The 18,367-nt window shown below is 38.4% G+C and overlaps 1 protein-coding gene across 6 annotated transcripts in view; it reads left to right on the top strand.

The window, feature by feature from the left end:
- Tnpo1 (transportin 1) overlaps window positions 1-18,097 on the top strand; it is a 124,526-nt gene extending 106,429 nt beyond the window's left edge. For all 6 annotated transcript variants that reach the window (XM_087621445.1, NM_001399431.1, XM_087621440.1 and 3 more), the window contains 11 exon segments: window positions 853-939; window positions 2,276-2,383; window positions 2,519-2,677; window positions 2,756-2,843; window positions 4,553-4,651; window positions 4,853-4,948; window positions 7,531-7,606; window positions 8,479-8,578; window positions 9,875-9,949; window positions 10,708-10,850; window positions 12,547-18,097. In XM_087621445.1, the coding sequence (XP_087477571.1) occupies window positions 853-939; window positions 2,276-2,383; window positions 2,519-2,677; window positions 2,756-2,843; window positions 4,553-4,651; window positions 4,853-4,948; window positions 7,531-7,606; window positions 8,479-8,578; window positions 9,875-9,949; window positions 10,708-10,815 (996 nt within the window). In that variant the 3' untranslated portion in view covers window positions 10,816-10,850; window positions 12,547-18,097.
- The last annotated feature ends 270 nt before the right edge of the window (window positions 18,098-18,367 follow it).

Genomic DNA, 18,367 nt, shown 5'->3' with positions numbered 1-18,367 from the left:
GTCACTTGAGAATGACACTTGTGATTTGGTCTGCAGAGATGGATGACTCTGTGCTTGGGATCACTGGCTGCTCCTCCACAGGTCCTGGGTTCAGTTCCCAGCACCCACATGGTGGCTCACAGCCATCTGTAATGGGATCTGATGCCTTGTTCAGGCATCCAGGAGTACATGCAGATAGAGCATTCGTATACATTAAATAAGTAAATAAATAAATACAATTTTTTTTGTAAAGATCTTATTTATGTATGTGAGTACACTGTAGCTGTCTTCAGACACACCAGAGGAGGGCATCAGATCCCATTACAGATGGTTGTGAGCCACCATGTGGTTGCTGGGATTTGAACTCAGGACCTCTGGAAGAGCAGTCGGTGCTCTTAACCGCTGAGCCATCTCTCCAGCTTTTTTTTTTTTTTTTTTTTTTAAAGCTTGTGATTTACCAACTTAGGGATTATACTGGGTTTGGTGACACTTAGTACCATCATTTGGGAGGCAGAGGCAAATGGATCTCTGGCTTTGGGGCCAGCTCTGACTACATAGTGAATTCTAGGACAGCCAGGGCTACACAGTGAGACCATCTGAATAAGGAAAAAAACCCAAGTAGTAGGTTTCAGTGGAATAAGGTACTTACTGATAACACGTTTTCTTTTAGAAAAGATACAGATTACTTTAAATCAGGGTCATATGAATTAAAAAGGAGAGGTAGAGCAGAAAAAATATTGAGGAAACTGTAAAGAGTGAGTCTTAAAATGTAAAAATTTAGCACAGTTGCTCCAGATGGGTTTTAATTTGTATAGTGTCAAATGAGCATGTTTACAGAAAATAGTGAAGCCTTTTGTTTATTATTGTAAACAGGAATATATTCAGATGCTAATGCCTCCTCTGATCCAGAAGTGGAACATGTTAAAAGATGAAGACAAGGATCTTTTCCCTTTACTTGAGGTATGTTGAACTGGTGATGTTATTCTAACTGTCATTTAAGAACAAACATACATGTCCTGAACCAAAATGTGTGCATGTGGTAAAATAACAGTTTTTGAGAACAATTTCTGTTGAGTTGTGTAGAATATAACTTGCCTTTTGCAGAATTTGTTCTTTGACAATAGAATGTATCTTGGTCATTTTTAACCCAAATCACCTTTCCTACTTCTAAAGTTAACATATCCACCCACCCCAACATCTACCCAGAGTGCACTTGTGCCTCCCTCCCACTCCCAAGTCCTTTGTTTTATTTTGAGACAAGATCTCAATATGTATGTAGCCCTGGATGTTCTGAAATTCATTATGTAGACCAGGTTGGCCTAAAACTTATAGACATCCTCCTGTTCCTGTCTCCTAGGTTCTGGAATTAAAAGAGTACGTCACCATATCTAGCTTTTGTTTTGTTTTTCTTTTTAAATAACCTGTTGTTTCTAATTAATGTTGCCTTTGTGTGTCCATGGGTATGGAACTGTCCACTAGAGGATGAGCAACCTACCAGAGGCCATGCCCCTGAAGAGAAGTAATTATCCTGTTGTTCAGCAGCTAATAGCTGCTCAGCTAGGGGTGGCCCTCACAATCCCCCCATCCTAATTTGATGCTATGCCATTGTGAGTTCATGAGTGCAGTGGCCTTGCCATATCCAGAACAGCATTTCATAACACTCCTCATCCTCCATCTTTTATATTCTTCCTAACCCCTCGTCCATGACGTTCACTGAGCTTGGGGGGATATGGATGTCCCATTTAGAGCTGAGTGTTCAGAAGTCACTCTCAGTTTTTGACTGCTTCCCAGAGAAGCTTCCCTCTCCAGGGTTAAAGGTATCATTAATTTATGACTAGTTAGCCATGAACTTTTGACTAGGTTTACAGTGCCAAGCATGAATTCTTTGCAGTGGAACAGGCCTCTGATTAAATTATAAAGTAATCGGTTCCTTTGTTAACAGTCTGCCCCTACTGTACCATATGCATAGTTGTCTGCCTGGCAGACTCACTTCCTCAAACTCAAAAGTCTGTTCGTATGATCAAGTTACATGTCATGTTTGTCATACACAACTTTACATGTCCTCTACACCTCTGTGTAGTTAAAGTACATCTAGATTACCTGTAAAGCCTGATACGGTGTGAGTTTAAGTTGTTTCTGATGAATTGACAGATCGGCTATGCGTGAGGTTTCAGAAGATAAACCGTCATCGTAGCGCTGTAGAACGGGTTCATAAATGAAACTTTTTTGCTTGCTTTAAAGCACATATATCTCTATTGTAATCTAAAACTTAGTGTGTGTGCTTGATTCTTTTTAGTGCCTCTCATCTGTTGCCACAGCCTTGCAGTCTGGTTTCCTTCCATATTGTGAACCTGTGTATCAGCGTTGTGTAAACCTGGTACAGAAGACACTAGCACAAGCCATGGTATGTGTGTGTATATACACTTTTTTTTTAGTTATTTTTTTCCTTCCTCTCATAAACTTTTTTTAGAGATAGGTATAAATAATATGTACACATTTTTTTAGTGTCCAACAACAAAGATAATATGTTTAATTTCAGCTAAACAATGCTCAGCCAGAACAATATGAAGCTCCAGATAAAGACTTTATGATTGTGGCTCTTGACTTACTCAGTGGCCTGGCTGAAGGACTGGGAGGCAACATTGAGCAGCTGGTGGCCCGAAGTAACATCCTGACACTGATGTATCAATGCATGCAGGTAAGACTTGTATCAGTGGGGGACTTGGAACCTGCTTCTTTGTGTTACAAGAAGCTAACATCTTCTTATTTCTCATAGGATAAAATGCCCGAAGTTCGGCAGAGTTCTTTTGCATTACTAGGTGATCTGACTAAAGCTTGCTTTCAGCACGTTAAGCCTTGTATAGGTATGAATGTTTTCTGCTTTTGGTGTGGGCTGTTCTACTTGTTTTAACTGTTTCTTTTATTTGAAAATAAAGTGTACCTTTTACAGGGTTGAGGGAACTGTTGTTTTCCATTAGCAGCTACTGAGTTACCATTGTATCTGGGAATGTTTGAATAGTATCAGTTTATAGAGAATGTTAGATTGCAACTATTTAATTTATGTAGTATTAGTGTGTAACAATGTAGCTAGCTTTGTTTGACATGAACTTGCCTTTTTTGGAGGGGGGTCTTATTTTATAGTTCTGACTGGCCTAGAACTTACAAAGGTTGACCTGTCTCTACCTCCTGGCACTGGGATTAAAGGTGTTTGCCACCACACCCAGTAGGAATATGCTTTTTAATCTTAACTATTTCTAGATTTTTAAATAATGTCAATGGCGATATGTTAAATCGTTAAGTATTGGCTTAATACTCTAAATTATAATACATCAATATGAGAAGCTGTTTACAAACCCTTAATGTGTCGTTACACATTAAGTCACGTTTCCCATATGTTGCTATTTATAGACAAAAAGACCATGGTATTTTTAAACTCAGTATTTTTTTTTTTTTGAACTTATCTCTAAGTCTCTTTCTTGTAATGGTTTTCATTGCTAAAAGGATCCAAGGTTTTGTCACGCATTTACAGCCAATTTTAGTGTACTGATCCCACCTCTGGGGTCTTTAATACACACCCCATTCCTCAGTATTCACCATAAATTCAGTTAGGTCTAGATGCTAAGCTTCAATTTGATTCCGGGCTTTAGAGTGGAGGTCTGTAGGTTGGTTTTCCCAACGTGCTTATAGGTGGTTTTGTGTGCTTGTTTTTATTTGAGGCGTATTTGTATCTATGTTCATGTATGTATGCCAGCATGCATTGTTGGGTTGTGTGTAGACACATATCCAAGGAGGCCAAAGGGCATGGATCTCCTGTAGCTAGAGTTGCAGACTTGTAGCCACCTAGTGTGGTTGCCGGGAACTGACTCTCGTTGTGTTGGAGAGCAGCAAGTGCCATCAGCCACTGAGCTGCTTTTCTCTCTGGCAGTCACAGTGGTTATTAAATAGACAGTGGTTCTCAGCCTGGATTAGGTTTGCTGTCTTTGGAATTTTACAGTATCTAGAGATATTCTGTTCAAGTAAATTAGTATTACTAGTGTTGGGGTGTGTTGGGGTGTGTGTGTGTGTGTGTGTGTGTGTGTGTGTGTGTGTGTGTGTGTGCGCGCGCGCGCGCGCGCGCGCATATGCATGCATAGCCAGGCAGGCGAACATCCAGTCACATAAGAGAAAAATGAATGTAATGGGGAACTGTTTCCTGAAGTAGACTTAGGCCTTGTGAGAATTCAGTAACCTGATATTACCTCTTGTAGTTTTAAGAAAAGGATTACCAGCTCCTGTAAAAATATTTATTTGCGGGGCTGGGGATTTAGCTCAGTGGTAGAGCGCTTACCTAGGAAGCGCAAGGCCCTGGGTTCGGTCCCCAGCTCCGAAAAAAAAGAACCAAAAAAAAAAAAAATTTATTTGCATGTTTTTACCAGTTTCAGAATTGACACTGTAATGTTTGTTTTTTGATTAAAATTATTTTAGCCCGGATTTCAGTTTCTATCTAGATTTCCTTTAAAAGTAAGACGTCTGCTGTTGACAAGTTTACTATGTAGCTTTATTTTATTATTTTGTTCTTTTTTGTTTTTCCTAGCTGATTTCATGCCAATATTGGGAACCAATCTAAATCCAGAGTTTATTTCAGTCTGCAACAACGCCACCTGGGCAATTGGGGAAATATCAATTCAAATGGGTGAGACTGTTTTTCTTGGAGCTGTGTGCCATAGTCATTTTTGTCACTGTTCTGTATTAGTTTTGATATTTAAGTTTCTGACGGAGTTGGAGGGAGGGGAGCGGAGAGACAGACTTGCTCACAGTTGTGAGGGAAGCGGAGTGTTGGTGATGCTGTCTGACTGTCTGTCTCTCGTCTCTCTCTCTTCCTGTGCTGTGCTAGGCATAGAGATGCAGCCTTACATCCCTATGGTGCTGCACCAGCTCGTGGAGATCATTAACAGACCCAACACCCCAAAGACGCTGTTGGAGAACACAGGTACCACGTGGCTGAGGCGGTGAAGGGAAAATGACTTGCTTCCTCACTCTGAACCAAGATGCATAGAGAAACCAAAGCAAAGCTAGGCTCGCAGACCCAGCTGCTTACTGTTTACGTGTGTCTGAATTCGTACCGATGTCTTAGTCTAGCTGTGTCCATAGCCCGTTTACAGAAACATTGAAAAAAATTTTTTTCTGTGAATTCTCATTTAGTACTCTAAAATGTTATTTTTGCTACGATACAATAAATATTACATAGTAATAAATAAGATCAGTTGGGCCAATAATTTACATATGGCCAGAAATACATTGTAATTCAGCAACTGATTGGCTAAAAATGGCACATGTGTTTTGTATTTCATCCTAAAATCTTTGTAAACCAGGAACGTAGTGGTTCCTGTTGGGGTTTTTCTTCAGAGGCTTGTTTCTCCTGCATTTATAGGAAGCATGTTGGTGTTACAGAATGAATGCCTTCCATACAACTCACAGGGCGATTCCACCCTTTTCCCTCCACCCTCTCTGACTGCTGCTAATTAATATTTAAGTTTCTTTATATACTGAGGTAATGATTCTAGTAGTTTCATAGTTAATGTGAGTCCTACCACAGTAACTGGATAAAGTTTAAAATAAGGTTTTTCTAAGTATGAAAGTTTTCATTTTAATTTCATATTTTTAAATTACACAGTTTATCCTCAAATAACTAAAGCTTATAACGTTTATTGGTATGGAAGGAAATCTTTTAATTATGGGACAGTTATCTGGCTGATTGGCTGTATGGGTACTGTTTAGTGCAAAGTAAATTACTTTTTATTCTTGAAAAGTACAACAGTCTACATGTAGGGTTGTCTTGAAATCTTGGCAGATCTTTATGTTCCTAGAATGCAGTACCTATATATTGTTGAACCTAAAGAAAAGTTTATTTATTTTTAAATGTGAATGCATAACTGGAAATAAATGTTGAGTGTAATGTATGCTGAAGTTTCTTGTGGGATATCAGCTGGTGGATGTCAGCATATTTCCTTAACTAATTGGCTTTATCCGATTATACTATGGCATGATCACACCCAAGTAATAATCAAATAGCTGATGATGCCGTAAACTTGCTGAATCAGGATGGGAAACACCCAGATTCGCTGAGTCATTTGCCACAGTGGCCACATAAATTATTGACTTCTTCATTCCTTGCCCAGAACAATGGGTTTTAAACTATTAAAAATCACCGTATAGTTTAGCGACTTAACCATATCCTCGCTATTCCCTGAGGTCAGTTCCTTAGTGTGTCGTATTTGTTTTCCAACTCGTATATCCTGCACTGAACTTTTTCAATGGACCATCATCTGCTCTCTCGCATGTCTCATTGGATTGTTCATACTTGCCTGTTTAATGAGAATGTTGCATAGTTCGTGTCTTTTGAACATAGGTTTTCTTTCTCTTGCTTCATATGAATCTGCTGAATTTTAGTATTATCTGTGTAGTTTGCTTCAAGTAATCCTTAAACATTTTTCTTTACTCCCCAACCCCACCCTTTTTTATAAAAGGTTAACCTGTAAGTTTTTGAGAGAACACCATTAAAGCACCACATAGTTTGTTTTCTGTTTGTATTTTGTGTATAAATGTACTTACATGTATGTACTTTTGAATTGCAAGATGCAGTTCTGATTGTAGCTTTTTAGCTCTTAGGGATTATTTAATTTTGATGGACAATGTTTACCCACTTCAATTTTTTTAAAAATCAAATAATGTACTCTGTCATTATCTATTTTGGTCAAGCCTTTTACAGCAAAGGTTTTTTTCCCTACAGTCCATATCACCGTCGTCACAATGGACTATGTAAATTTATTTCCTTTGCTAGGATTTTATCTCATGTGTGGGTAGAAGCTAGTGGACTGTTACCTGAGTAATCAGAGGATAGTCAGAGTGGATTCTGATATGCTGGAGCAATTTTCAGTGTTTCATTCAGTAGACACCATGGTACATCGTGTCTGACAACTGATTTTAACATGAGCAGCAAAGTCCCATTAGTTTGATAAAAGTTAACTTAAAAGCTACCAAAATTTGGGTTAATATCCCTAGGTGATTTTTTTTTTCCTAAAGGTGTAATCACATACAAAAAGTTAAAATTTTGAACTAATACAGCTACAGAGATTGTTTGAATAAATTATTCATAAACATAATCACATTTCCTGATAATTCTTGGGGAAAGATTTCATCCTCTGCAATGTTGAGTGGCACTGAATGAAGGCCCTCAAGCCGCCGCTCACTTAATCGCTCAGCTCTTACCATACTTGACATTTAGGTGAGCGAGCAAAGCACTTGACGGTTTTTGGTGTTCTCTCAAGCTTTAGTTATTTAATCCCTTTGTTTTCCTTTTCTAAGAGTATGCCATATGTGTTGCTGCCCCTTCCATCGGGGGTGGTAATAGCCAGCACTGGTGAGATCTTATGTTTATTATCATACACAAATTCTGTTGGTTTCTGTTTCTGAGTTATTTGTTGTTTTTTCTTTATTTTTTCTCCTTCCCCCTCATTTGCTCATGTCTTGGTTGGCGTTTGGTGGTGTATAACCGTGATTGCGTTACCTTAGCAATAACAATTGGTCGTCTTGGTTACGTTTGTCCTCAAGAGGTGGCCCCCATGCTACAGCAGTTTATAAGACCCTGGTGTGTATTATTCAATCTTTTTTTTTAATTCATTTTTCTTCACTCTTTCTTTCTCTATCTCACTTTTAGATATATTTTCAGTTGGTTACAAAAATCACAATCCTTAATCATTGCCAACCATGTGACTAATCTTGTCCTATCAGGTTTGTGAGGTTTTCAGTAGTACCGTCATGTTTATTTATTTTATGTTGTGGCTAACAACTAATGGATGCATGGGATAAGATTGTCACATGCTTGCTGTGTTTAAAAGCTTGATTATACATAAAAGCATTTAAATATCCACCAGAGAGATTAAGATGCATGCAAATTTTTATAAATTTAGGTTCTTGCATTACATTTCTTTTAGAATTAATTTGGAAACTTGGATTGCATTAAATACATGTTTAAATTTGTTACGTATAAAATCTTATTTGCTTGTTAATGTCAGAGTTAAACATCTACACCCTAAGTGTATAGTAATAGTTTATATTGTGACAGTATAGCCTGTGTTCTGCTTCTTTCAATTGATAATCTTTCAATCAAATCATTTCTAGTAGTGTTTAATGGAATACAAGACATTAAACAATTTTTAAAAATAACTTGGTACTATACTCTCTTTGTCTCAGACTGACTGATAGTTTGTGGAAGAAAGACCAGTTGTCTATTTTTATAGATTTAATCTATTAAAAAGTGTGAACTTCACTGTTAACACTGTTGAGATGGGTCAGAAATACAGGAGTATGAGAAACTTTGATGAAAGTCAAGCAAGCTTCCTGAAAATGTAGTGACCATCATCTCTGTTGTGAAGCCTATTCCATTAAATACTGTCTGTGAGCATCGTGTTGGATCCGCTTTCTACTTTAAATACTAAATTCAGTTCTGTAATTCAATAGGTGTACCTCTCTGAGAAACATAAGAGACAATGAAGAAAAAGATTCAGCATTCCGTGGGATTTGTACCATGATCAGTGTGAATCCTAGTGGCGTAATCCAAGTAAGGTGTTCACAGGGCTTTGTTTTGAGTGGACCGAGTGCTAAATAATACATTTTTAAAGGGAATACATTTTAAGGATTTAGTTATATTTGTTTATTGTGTGTGGACACACACGTGCCATTGCACACACGTGAGAGTCCGGACAACCTGTAGAAGTCAGTTCTGTCCTCTAACAAGTGGGTTTTCTTGGGGCTGACCTGAGGTTCTAAGGCATGGCGGCATACCACTGGTGTCTTGTCTTGGCAGATTGGGAGAGGAAGGTTACATTGTTTGCTCCTTTTTATGCACATTCCCTCATTTATTAATTTTGTACATGCCTCCTGTCCATGGATACAGCTTTACTGAGTTTGAACTTAAAAATAGCAAATAAAATAGAATAGTGATTTATTCTTTGAAATTGTTTTTGAAAGCTTATTAATTCATTTAATTTATTTCCTGAGCTCATGCTGTCTTAACTGCTGAGCCATCTCTCCAACCCCTCTCTTGACATTTAATTATTTAGTGTTAGGTTTTGTATGTGGGAGTTGAATCAAATGTTCCAACTGCCAGTTTGTCAGACACAGCATAGAAGAAACCATTGAATTCTACACCACTTCCCCAAAATACAAAACGTGTATGAACACTCAGTTAAACACTTAGCATGTATTTGATTGGGGGGTGGGTTGGTTGGGTTTTGGTTGGTTAGTTGGTCCTCTCCAAGAGCAAGTATCTTTTTAGCCCTGAGCCGTCTCTGCGGACCCGGGTTGGTTCTTTTGAAATAGGATCTCACTGTGTACAACCTGTTGTGCCGAGGTCTGAACCGAGGTCCTCTGAAAGCAACCAGTCTCTTAACTGCTGAGCCTTCTCTTGGGCGCCTTAGTTAGGGCTCTCATGTAAGATGTGGAGGCTTGGAGGACAGAAGGCTCCTAGTTTGAGCAGAGTGAGCTAACTTCATCAAGGTGGCTTTTAAATCGGTCCCTTCCTCTGTGTCAGCCTAGTCCCGTAGTCTAACGTGGGAGGATTGCAGGTGTACAGTCCAGCCAGAACCTTGTCGTCATTGACTGTGTCTGCTACTTTCCAACCGTTTCTAATGCTAAATATTTGTTAGGCTGGGTTTGCTCCTTTTTAATACAAAATACAATAGGACATTATACTCCAAGGTGATATAAATTACTAGAAGTTAATGAAGTAATGGAAATGTTCAGCAGTCACTTCTAATCCAATAATGGTTGTAGTTGTTTTAAATGTTTTTGTTTTAGCTAAGTCTGTTGTGGCAGGCACTGAAGTTTGTAAATAAATGCCTCTTGCTTGTTACAGGATTTTATATTTTTTTGTGATGCTGTTGCATCATGGATTAATCCCAAAGACGACCTCAGAGACATGTTCTGTAAGGTAACTAATAAGCATTTGTGACTGTTCGCCCAGAGCTCGGACATTTGCGTTCCTCTCTACTTAAACCTGGACTCTTTAGCGCAGTATTGAATGACTATGTGAACTAAATTTTTAGCAAAGAACCTGGCTTGATCTTAGGATATAGAACTAACATTTGCCTGTATTTTTCCAATTAATATTACTAATTCATACTGTCTTACTGTTACAATTGTGGAAATGGCTTGCCGTTCTCGATGAATTTGGAATAGAAGTTTAAACTACACACGCCTTTCACAGAGATGGAGCGATGTTCTTCTTTATCAGTGCTCTGTTCTCAGTACAGTCTGTGCTCAGCTGTAACAGTGAGAGACGCAACACTGCTACCCTGAGGAGCTCCATAGTGAGCCTAGAGGACATTCACAGTCAGAGGCCCAGAGCTTGTACATTGCTAACTTGAAATAACCCAACACTTTTTAAAAACTTACCCATTGGATAGGTTTTATGTTTGATTGGGTTTTTTTTTTTTTCTTTTAATTTGATATGCAGAGGTTTCTTGAGCACATCATGTTGCTAAGGACATTGCCTGAATTTTAAAGTATGGAGGTGTTTTGGTGAAGTCATAGGATGTAGAGAGCTTAATTAACAAAGTTTGAGAATTACCACTTTGAAATGTCTAAAAGTCACAATTAATATCAATACTAAATTGATTTCTAAAGCTACTTAGATCTGAGGTTTTATCTTTATTAATAAATAAGTTAATAGTTTTTCGCTCTTTGCAGATCCTTCATGGATTTAAAAACCAAGTTGGGGATGAAAATTGGAGGCGATTCTCTGACCAGTTTCCTCTTCCCTTAAAAGAGCGTCTTGCGGCTTTTTATGGTGTTTAATCTAATACACTTAAGCTGCAGTCCCAAAACTAGGGGTAAGTTATAAATTTTAGAAACTTTCAGAGTGAAAGACTAATACTGCGGTCAAATAATGGCTCCCCTTGAATCTTAGATAAACAGAAATCCTGGTTGGTACACTGGTTTGATCTCTATCTATATATTATTTTATCCTTCTCAGTCTCTCTTTTTCCCTATAAGGGTTGAATTCATGGGGTCGGGGCGGGGGGGTGGCACAGTGGTTCACATTTGAAGCCCTACTTTATAATCCTATACATGGCAAGGATAAGAGGCTGTATGTTATGACCTTTAGGGAAACACATTCAATATTGAAACCAAATTCTGGGAATAGGTGATGTTTAACACCCTTTCTCAGGTACCCAGCGTGCTTTCAAAGTTGGTCATGGAAGACTGTCTCAGTTGGAGGAAGTACAGAGCCACCTGCATTGGGGTTTTGCTCTTGATAGTCTCTGTTCACAGCTCCTGATTGGCGCTAGCCTGCTGGTTAGGTCCAGTTCCCTTGCTGAGTTGTGTTGAGAGTTAAACTGAACTAAACAGTAGCTCGCTGTTTGGACCAGTACAGTGAGCAAGTAAAGTTTTCAGGGTTTGAACAGAATCTGAGACCCATCTGAAAGCCAAAGGACGGGATAGATGTGAAAACGTGTACTAAACTGAAGTACCCTTTACACCACAGGGATGGCATTATTCTCATTTTAGATTCTGCTAGCTGCTTGTTTAATCCGAGCTAGAAAGATTTCATTGTCTTAAGTTACCTAGAAGGGAGTACAAATTAGTTTGTAGCCTCAGATTCTCCCGCTCCTCTGCGTTGTTCCACTTAGAGCCCTCAGCTCCAGCATTTTGAAAGGTATCCTGTTTGCTTTCTCGGGTCCTACGACTGCAATAGAGGGGTGACTTAGCTGTAAAGACTCAGTGTTGGGTCAGTAAGTCTTGGGAGTTTGTCATTCCTGTTGCCACCACCAGCAGGAGTTAACTGTGAAGTAATTGTTTCCTAGTTAGATTTAAAAGAGGGACAGGGCCTTTCATTCTTGCTTCTTGTGCTCCCTTGCTGAAGCAGGAAAATAGGGGCTGGTTGTCACTGTGAATTCATAATGAACATTTCCCAAGTGTCCAAGGTTTGATATGAGTGGTTGGTAGTGTTTTTGTGAAACGACCACTATCAGACATTGGTTTAAGCAGCTCAATAACCTTGATTTCTTATGTCTGTCTTCACATTAAACTGTGTTAGCAATTTAAAAACATAACATCAGCAACATGAAATTGCCCGAAAATATAGAAAATACCAAATCAAATAGGGTTTAATTAAGAACATCAAGAAAATGGCTGTTAAATTTTATTTTTGGACATTACCACATGTTCTGACCTAGTAGGGTAAAATAAGAATTTGTTGTCTTAAACTTTGGATAGGAAGTAAAGTCACATTATGCAGGAAATGTTCAGTTTGGACGTGGGTCCATTGTGCTGAAGAAGGTAAAGATGAGTAACACTGTGCAAGGTGGATCCATTGCATGAGCACTCCGTATGTTCCCGGTGGGCTCACTTGCATGTCTGGTGCAGAATGTTGACAGTCTCATGGAACACAGCATGGTCTCGGTTTGCCCAGTTTCTTACTTTGTTTATTGCTAAACCTAGAGTTGTCACTGGACTGGTTTTATGCTCTATTGCCTTTGAAACAGAGGAAGGTATTGAAGATAAACTTTGTCTTGTTCTTTGCAGGTCCGTCAGTCTTGGAGACTATATGGGAGCCTCTGCACCCAGGGAAAATGTTACCCTTTACAGGGGGGAAGGGTAAACCAGTAGGGAATACAGTACAATCCCAACCCTACTGGGAGGGGCGGGAGGGAGGTGTTGCCGTCACTGTATTAAGTCGATGTTGGGAAATGTTTTAACATCTGGAGCCTTTGTGGGTGGAAATCTGTCTCCAATTACAACTCTGCACTGGATGTGAAGAAGCAAAAACTATTCCGTCTACTCACAGAACAGTACTTTCTGGAATATTATGGGGAATTGTACCAAACAAGAACCACGTAAGCAATGCCTAGGGATAAGGAGGAGGAAAATCACATGGTCCACAACAAAGGGCACCTAAGAGTGGGAAGCTGCAACAGTAAGGAAGCTTTTTATTAAAGGTTTTATATAAATTTTCCCACATCATGGGGCCTTGTTTTGCATGCTGATGAAGAGCTACTTAGAACTAACGATTAAAATCAGCTGCCTCCCCTGGTTAGACGCAGGTTCTTGAAAGTTACAATTTAAGGTACCCCCAAAAAGTTGGAAATAAAAGGAAACAAATTTGAACAACGAAGCACCCTGTGACATGCCGACGCGCCACTCCTTTTACCTTTGCGGGCTGGGCAGGGAGGGAGGAATCAATGGGGTCGGGGTCAAAGGAAAGGTGACATCTAATTTTACATTAAAACGTTAGTGGATATAAGTTCATGGTTGTACTTCTTAGATTTAATTTCTAGGCCGACATGTTATCTAAGGTGCAGTTTAAGGTCCAGGCATGCGCTCGGGCTCATAGTGATTGACGTGGTGTGCATTAGTGACCGCAGCATGCTCGCCTCATAGAGTGCGGTTGGTATCCATTCACCGATGTCGCGCCAGTTTGGGTTGCCGTTTACCAGTTCAATATAGCCCTGCATTTAAAATTCCTTTTGAGATTCGTGGATTTTATTTTTATTAAGAATATAGATATATAAAGTACTGTAGTTTACAACTAGGCCTTGAAATATCTTTTTAGGATCTGTTAGGAATAAGATTGATATTGTATTGTGTGTAACCTGCACAATGTGGAAAGCTGATATACCTGTGCAAAATCTTTGCCTCTGTGCTGTCAGTGTGGTGTGCTTTCTGCATGGTTATATGCGACTAGTAATTTTATCAAATTTCAAATTACATGGTAAAAGATCTGTAAAAGGCTGCATAAATGTTAGTTGGCACATAAAGACAATTGTAGAAGTTGAAACATGATTGCTATATTTCAATGTTTATTCCCACTCAACATATTGCCTCTAAGCTTTCCTTTAATTTTTTTTTTTTATTTTTATTTGTGTTCGAAGCATGATCTTAAAGATATGTTTAAGTTAATGGATGTAATGCAGGGTTCCTACACTGTATTGGCGCATGTTGGTGGCCCTCTGTGTCCTAGGCTTGTGCACATAGGGCACGTACAAAGCTACAGAGTGAGAGTTGGTTTGGATCCTCTTCATTTCATTTGTTTGGCTTTTCTGTTATTTTTTTCCCTCTACTTACATGTATTTCTGTGAATAAATCCTTGTTAAGTTAACCCTTTACTTTTCCTTCCATGTGTATTTTCTTATATACTGTGAATGTGAAGACCCTAACTGGTACACTTGATCTTATGTCCATATGAAAGTGCAAATCTTTATTAATTTGGATTGCCTGAGCAGTGTGTATCCCATGATGATGAAGGAAAATGGAGAGATTTTTCCTTTTAGCTCTGCTGGTCAGAGATGAAGCCACACCTTTCCATTTTTCAATGCTGCATATTTAATCTGCAAAAAAAGTTAAGCCATAACAGCCTTTTTCTATTTTACTTTGTCACCTTTGCATTGCAGAATAAATACCGAATAACCGTTTTTTATAAGCAGTCGCTCCTCTTTGCATGGTTCTGTTCTATAAAAGTGACTGATAACGGCCATTGCACTGAAGTGTGAGCTGTGTGTGTGTGTGACTTTATAAATACAATTTTAAAACATTTCACATGCATGGTAGCATGCACAAAGGTTTTTGTTGTCGTGTATATGTTTGTTTTAACATGTTCTTTTACTTTTTTTCTTTTTATTTTGGCTTTGCAAATTTCAGTCTGTAGGGCCTGAAATAAAACCATATGTAGTGCCCAGTAAGCTAGACTCGAGGGTGTCTGGTATTTTCACTTTTTAGTAAATTACCTTACTGGAAGCTTAAAATTTGCTTCTGAGTTGGCCTTCAAAGCTAGAGTGGAATAGCTGTTCTAGCCTTAGGTTGTAGTGTTCCCTGCAGCGCCTCAGATACTCGGGGAAGTTAATATAAGAGATAGTCTTACGTAAGTAGTGAATAAGGAAACGGCCACATTGTCCAGTAATGCATAAGAAGTGGAGGAACGTTTTCTGGACTTGTGATAAACAATTCTGTTAAGTAAAAGAGCAGTTCTATTACCTGTCTAATTAAGAATTTATTTCCAATTTAGCAGTTATGCAGCTCAAAAACAATATTTGGCTTTATAGTAAATTTGTTTCTAAATCTAATAACTTTAAAATAGAAGCTTAAGTAAATATTACTTAAAACCTAAAACTAGGGTGGTTTTCTTTTCTAATGCAGCTTTCCCTGTTGAGGCTTTTGTTTCTTCTTAAATTTATATTCTATTTTAGACAACATCGTATATAGCACAGGAATTTGCAGAAGCCATTTAAGTTTTTTGAGGTCAGCGCTGAGTTAGCATTTATTGTTTTGATGAGACGTAACACATCATGGGATATATATATATATATAAAGAACTTAATTCTTGTGGTGCAGTGTTGATAGTTTTGAATGTTGCCTAAATGTCTATGAGGTTGTGAGTTTGTCATTGTTACATTCCAGTGTTTCTGCCTCTTGGCATGCTTAAAGCACGGCTTACTTCATCCGCTCCTTACACACTAAACTGCTCTTAGTGTGCTCAACTACAGAGATAGCCGCTGCTGAGTGATGTAGATTTTCTACTTGAATATTTTTATGTTGTAGGAACCTCAGGAGGTCAGTGTTTACTGTTTTATATATGCCTTCTTTTTCCTGTTTGAGCTTCTCTCTCTGAAGGATTCTAACAGAACAAAAGCTGCTGATCAACCTAAGTTGGAAACAGAAAGTGTGTCTAGTGTCGTTGAAACACGTACTTAGCAGTCCCATGTCACAGCCCATTAATTAGCGAGTGAACTTAGTGCCACAGGTGTTCATTTACTTGGGAAATGGTTTTGCTTTTTGTATTGTCTAATCTCTTTAATGACTTCATACTGTGTAAGAAAAATCACTTTTGTATTGTTTGTTGGTTATTTCCAAATAACTGACTTGTAAATACCCTTAGAGCCAGTTCGATGCTTTACATCACTGCTACCTGATTTTGTTATGCAGCCTAGATCTCAGATCGCAGAACACTTAACCAAGCCATTACATCTTAAAGCAAAACAGGTAGCAACATTTTGTAATTAACATTGATAAACACTGTGATTTTTTTGGTTAAAACTTTTTCATTGATCTGAATTGCTTAAATTGCATATATTGTAAAATAGAGTCAGATGTATATTTTAAAATAATTTCAGCTAACTTTCCTCTGACTGCTTTGTCTACTCAGTTATGAAATATTCAGATACAAGTTTTATCTCAGGTGAATATCCTTGTATCATTTTGCTTTGGTGACATGTTTATAAAGAAAGATCATCATACCTTCTAGTCTGTGGGGGTTTGTGAGGTGTTTGGTTTTTTTGTTTTGTTTTGTTTTGTTTTGTTAGAATTTAATGTGTTTTCTCCCCAGTTAGTCAGTTTTGCCCCTCTCCAATTGTTTTATCAGACTGGAGAGAGAAATAAAAGGCTCTCCTCACATTTGATACGGAGATTTAACTGAGAATGAGTTGAGTTTGGTCCTCTCCTTTTCCAGACACTCAAAATACAAAAGTGGAACCTTTCTCCCTACATAAAATTCTGCAAAGTTGGGGTGCCAGAATTAAATTATGTGTTGAACTCTTGTCTCCATTTAACACCTTTGCAGTGACTTTTTTTTGCTTCACATAGTTAATTATATTCATATTGAATGTATTAACAGATAGAGTGCAAATGCACTCTTCCCGAGGGAAGCGTGTGTGGTGCACAGCTGCAGCCCTGACCCCTCCTCTGGGGCTTCAGGTGCACACAGCCTCCTTGTGGAGCTACTTCAGCAACTGTTACACGGTGGGGGGACACTAATTGTTGCTGCTAGTGCTGTTTAATGACGTGGTCATGGGAAGCTATAAGAAAACTGGTTAACACCCTGGGATAATTGAGTGGCCTGTGTTGGTAAGGATTTCTCTAGTTCAGTGCCGTGCGGTAGCATTGTATATCAGCTGGAGCATTTCATGCTGCATTAAATATGGCAGTGCTTCTAAGCCTCGTTAACGTTAAGTTTCACATGAAAGTTAGCTCCTCTTACCTGTGTGCTTTCTAGGTAACTGGAATCTAACTTCAGGCTTGATACAGATCTTCTCCCTGTTGGTATTACATATATATAGATAGATAGATAATTCTCAATGCCTAATTATTATACTTATACATTTGTAAGGTATAAGCATAATTGCAGCAACTGTTGTTATAGTTTGTATCCCAGAGTTTATTGTGTTGACATAAAAGATGTGTAGCAGCAGAATGTGTGCATGACCTTGAGGGAAGTTCAGGCTGGTTTTCTTTCCCCCCTCTGTACATTGAACAACCAAGGCAAATGTATTGCCAATCAGAGATCACTAATTACAAAGCTCTTTTCCCTTTCAGTAGGAGCTTTTGTTTGTTATCCATTGCTGCCGTACTGTGGCTCAGTTCTGAGGAACCCTATGTCACGGGTCTAGTCATCTTGTCAAATGCCTGCTCTAACATGCTTAGCCTACAAGGCAGTGTTGTCTCCTCCCAATGGTCACCTCATAAAGACGTTCCCCTCATCTTTCTGTCACTGCTCTCCTATGTGGATATATATATAACCAGACTGATTCTTTGGTTTTTTTATGGAGATAATAATTAGATAATACTATGTAATTAATTTTACTTGGTAGATTATCATCTTAAGAGATACTTAAATGTGGTAAATCACTTCATATTATGAGAGTTTTACACTTAGTATTCATGTTAACATTGGGTGCAATAACTTAGTAGAACCTGCTTAGTTATAAATAACTGGATCTTTCTGCTGACAACTTAGGTTGTATGAGTTATGCTTAAAAGCTTTAAATCTGATGTTTCCTGTACCTGCCACACTATGTTAGAATGTGTCCTTCAAACATATCCTGCAACTTCTCAAACTGTACTAAATTGGTAGTTCTTGAAGTCTAACTCTGTGCTAACAGATCTTCATTTTAAATAGAATACGGTTTTAATTTTTGATAAGCTGCTGAATTTTAAAGAGAGTTTTTTGGGGCCACCAAATATTTTGGATCATGCAGAGAATATATATTGTACTGTAGTAATTTTGTATTTACATTTGTATGATGTGACATAATAGATGTGAATGTTAATCACTGCTTGACTATGTTAATAAAGTTGTTTAACTATAGACGTTGCACTCTTGATTTTTAATAGAAAGAAGTTACCTTTGTCCTCTTCCACTTTGTTCCTTGGGGGGTGGGGGTTACGTGTGTGTGTGTGCTCTGGCTATGCCTTAGCTATACGTGTGTTAGTGACCTATTGTCATCCAGACAACTTTTTTCCTTATGTGCTGCAGTAGGATGAAAGTTTCGCATACATTTTAAGTTAACTACTTCTGGCGCTTTTCACTTGGAGCTGAGGGAGATCTGGGTGAATAACGGCTGTGCCAAAGGAATGG

This window comes from Rattus norvegicus, chromosome 2 (assembly GCF_021556685.1).
Source record: "Rattus norvegicus strain SHRSP/BbbUtx chromosome 2, alternate assembly SHRSP_T2T, whole genome shotgun sequence".
NCBI classification, from domain to species: Eukaryota; Metazoa; Chordata; class Mammalia; order Rodentia; family Muridae; genus Rattus; species Rattus norvegicus.
Note: the sequence above shows the minus strand (reverse complement) of the source record. Positions and strands in the feature narration are given on the sequence as shown.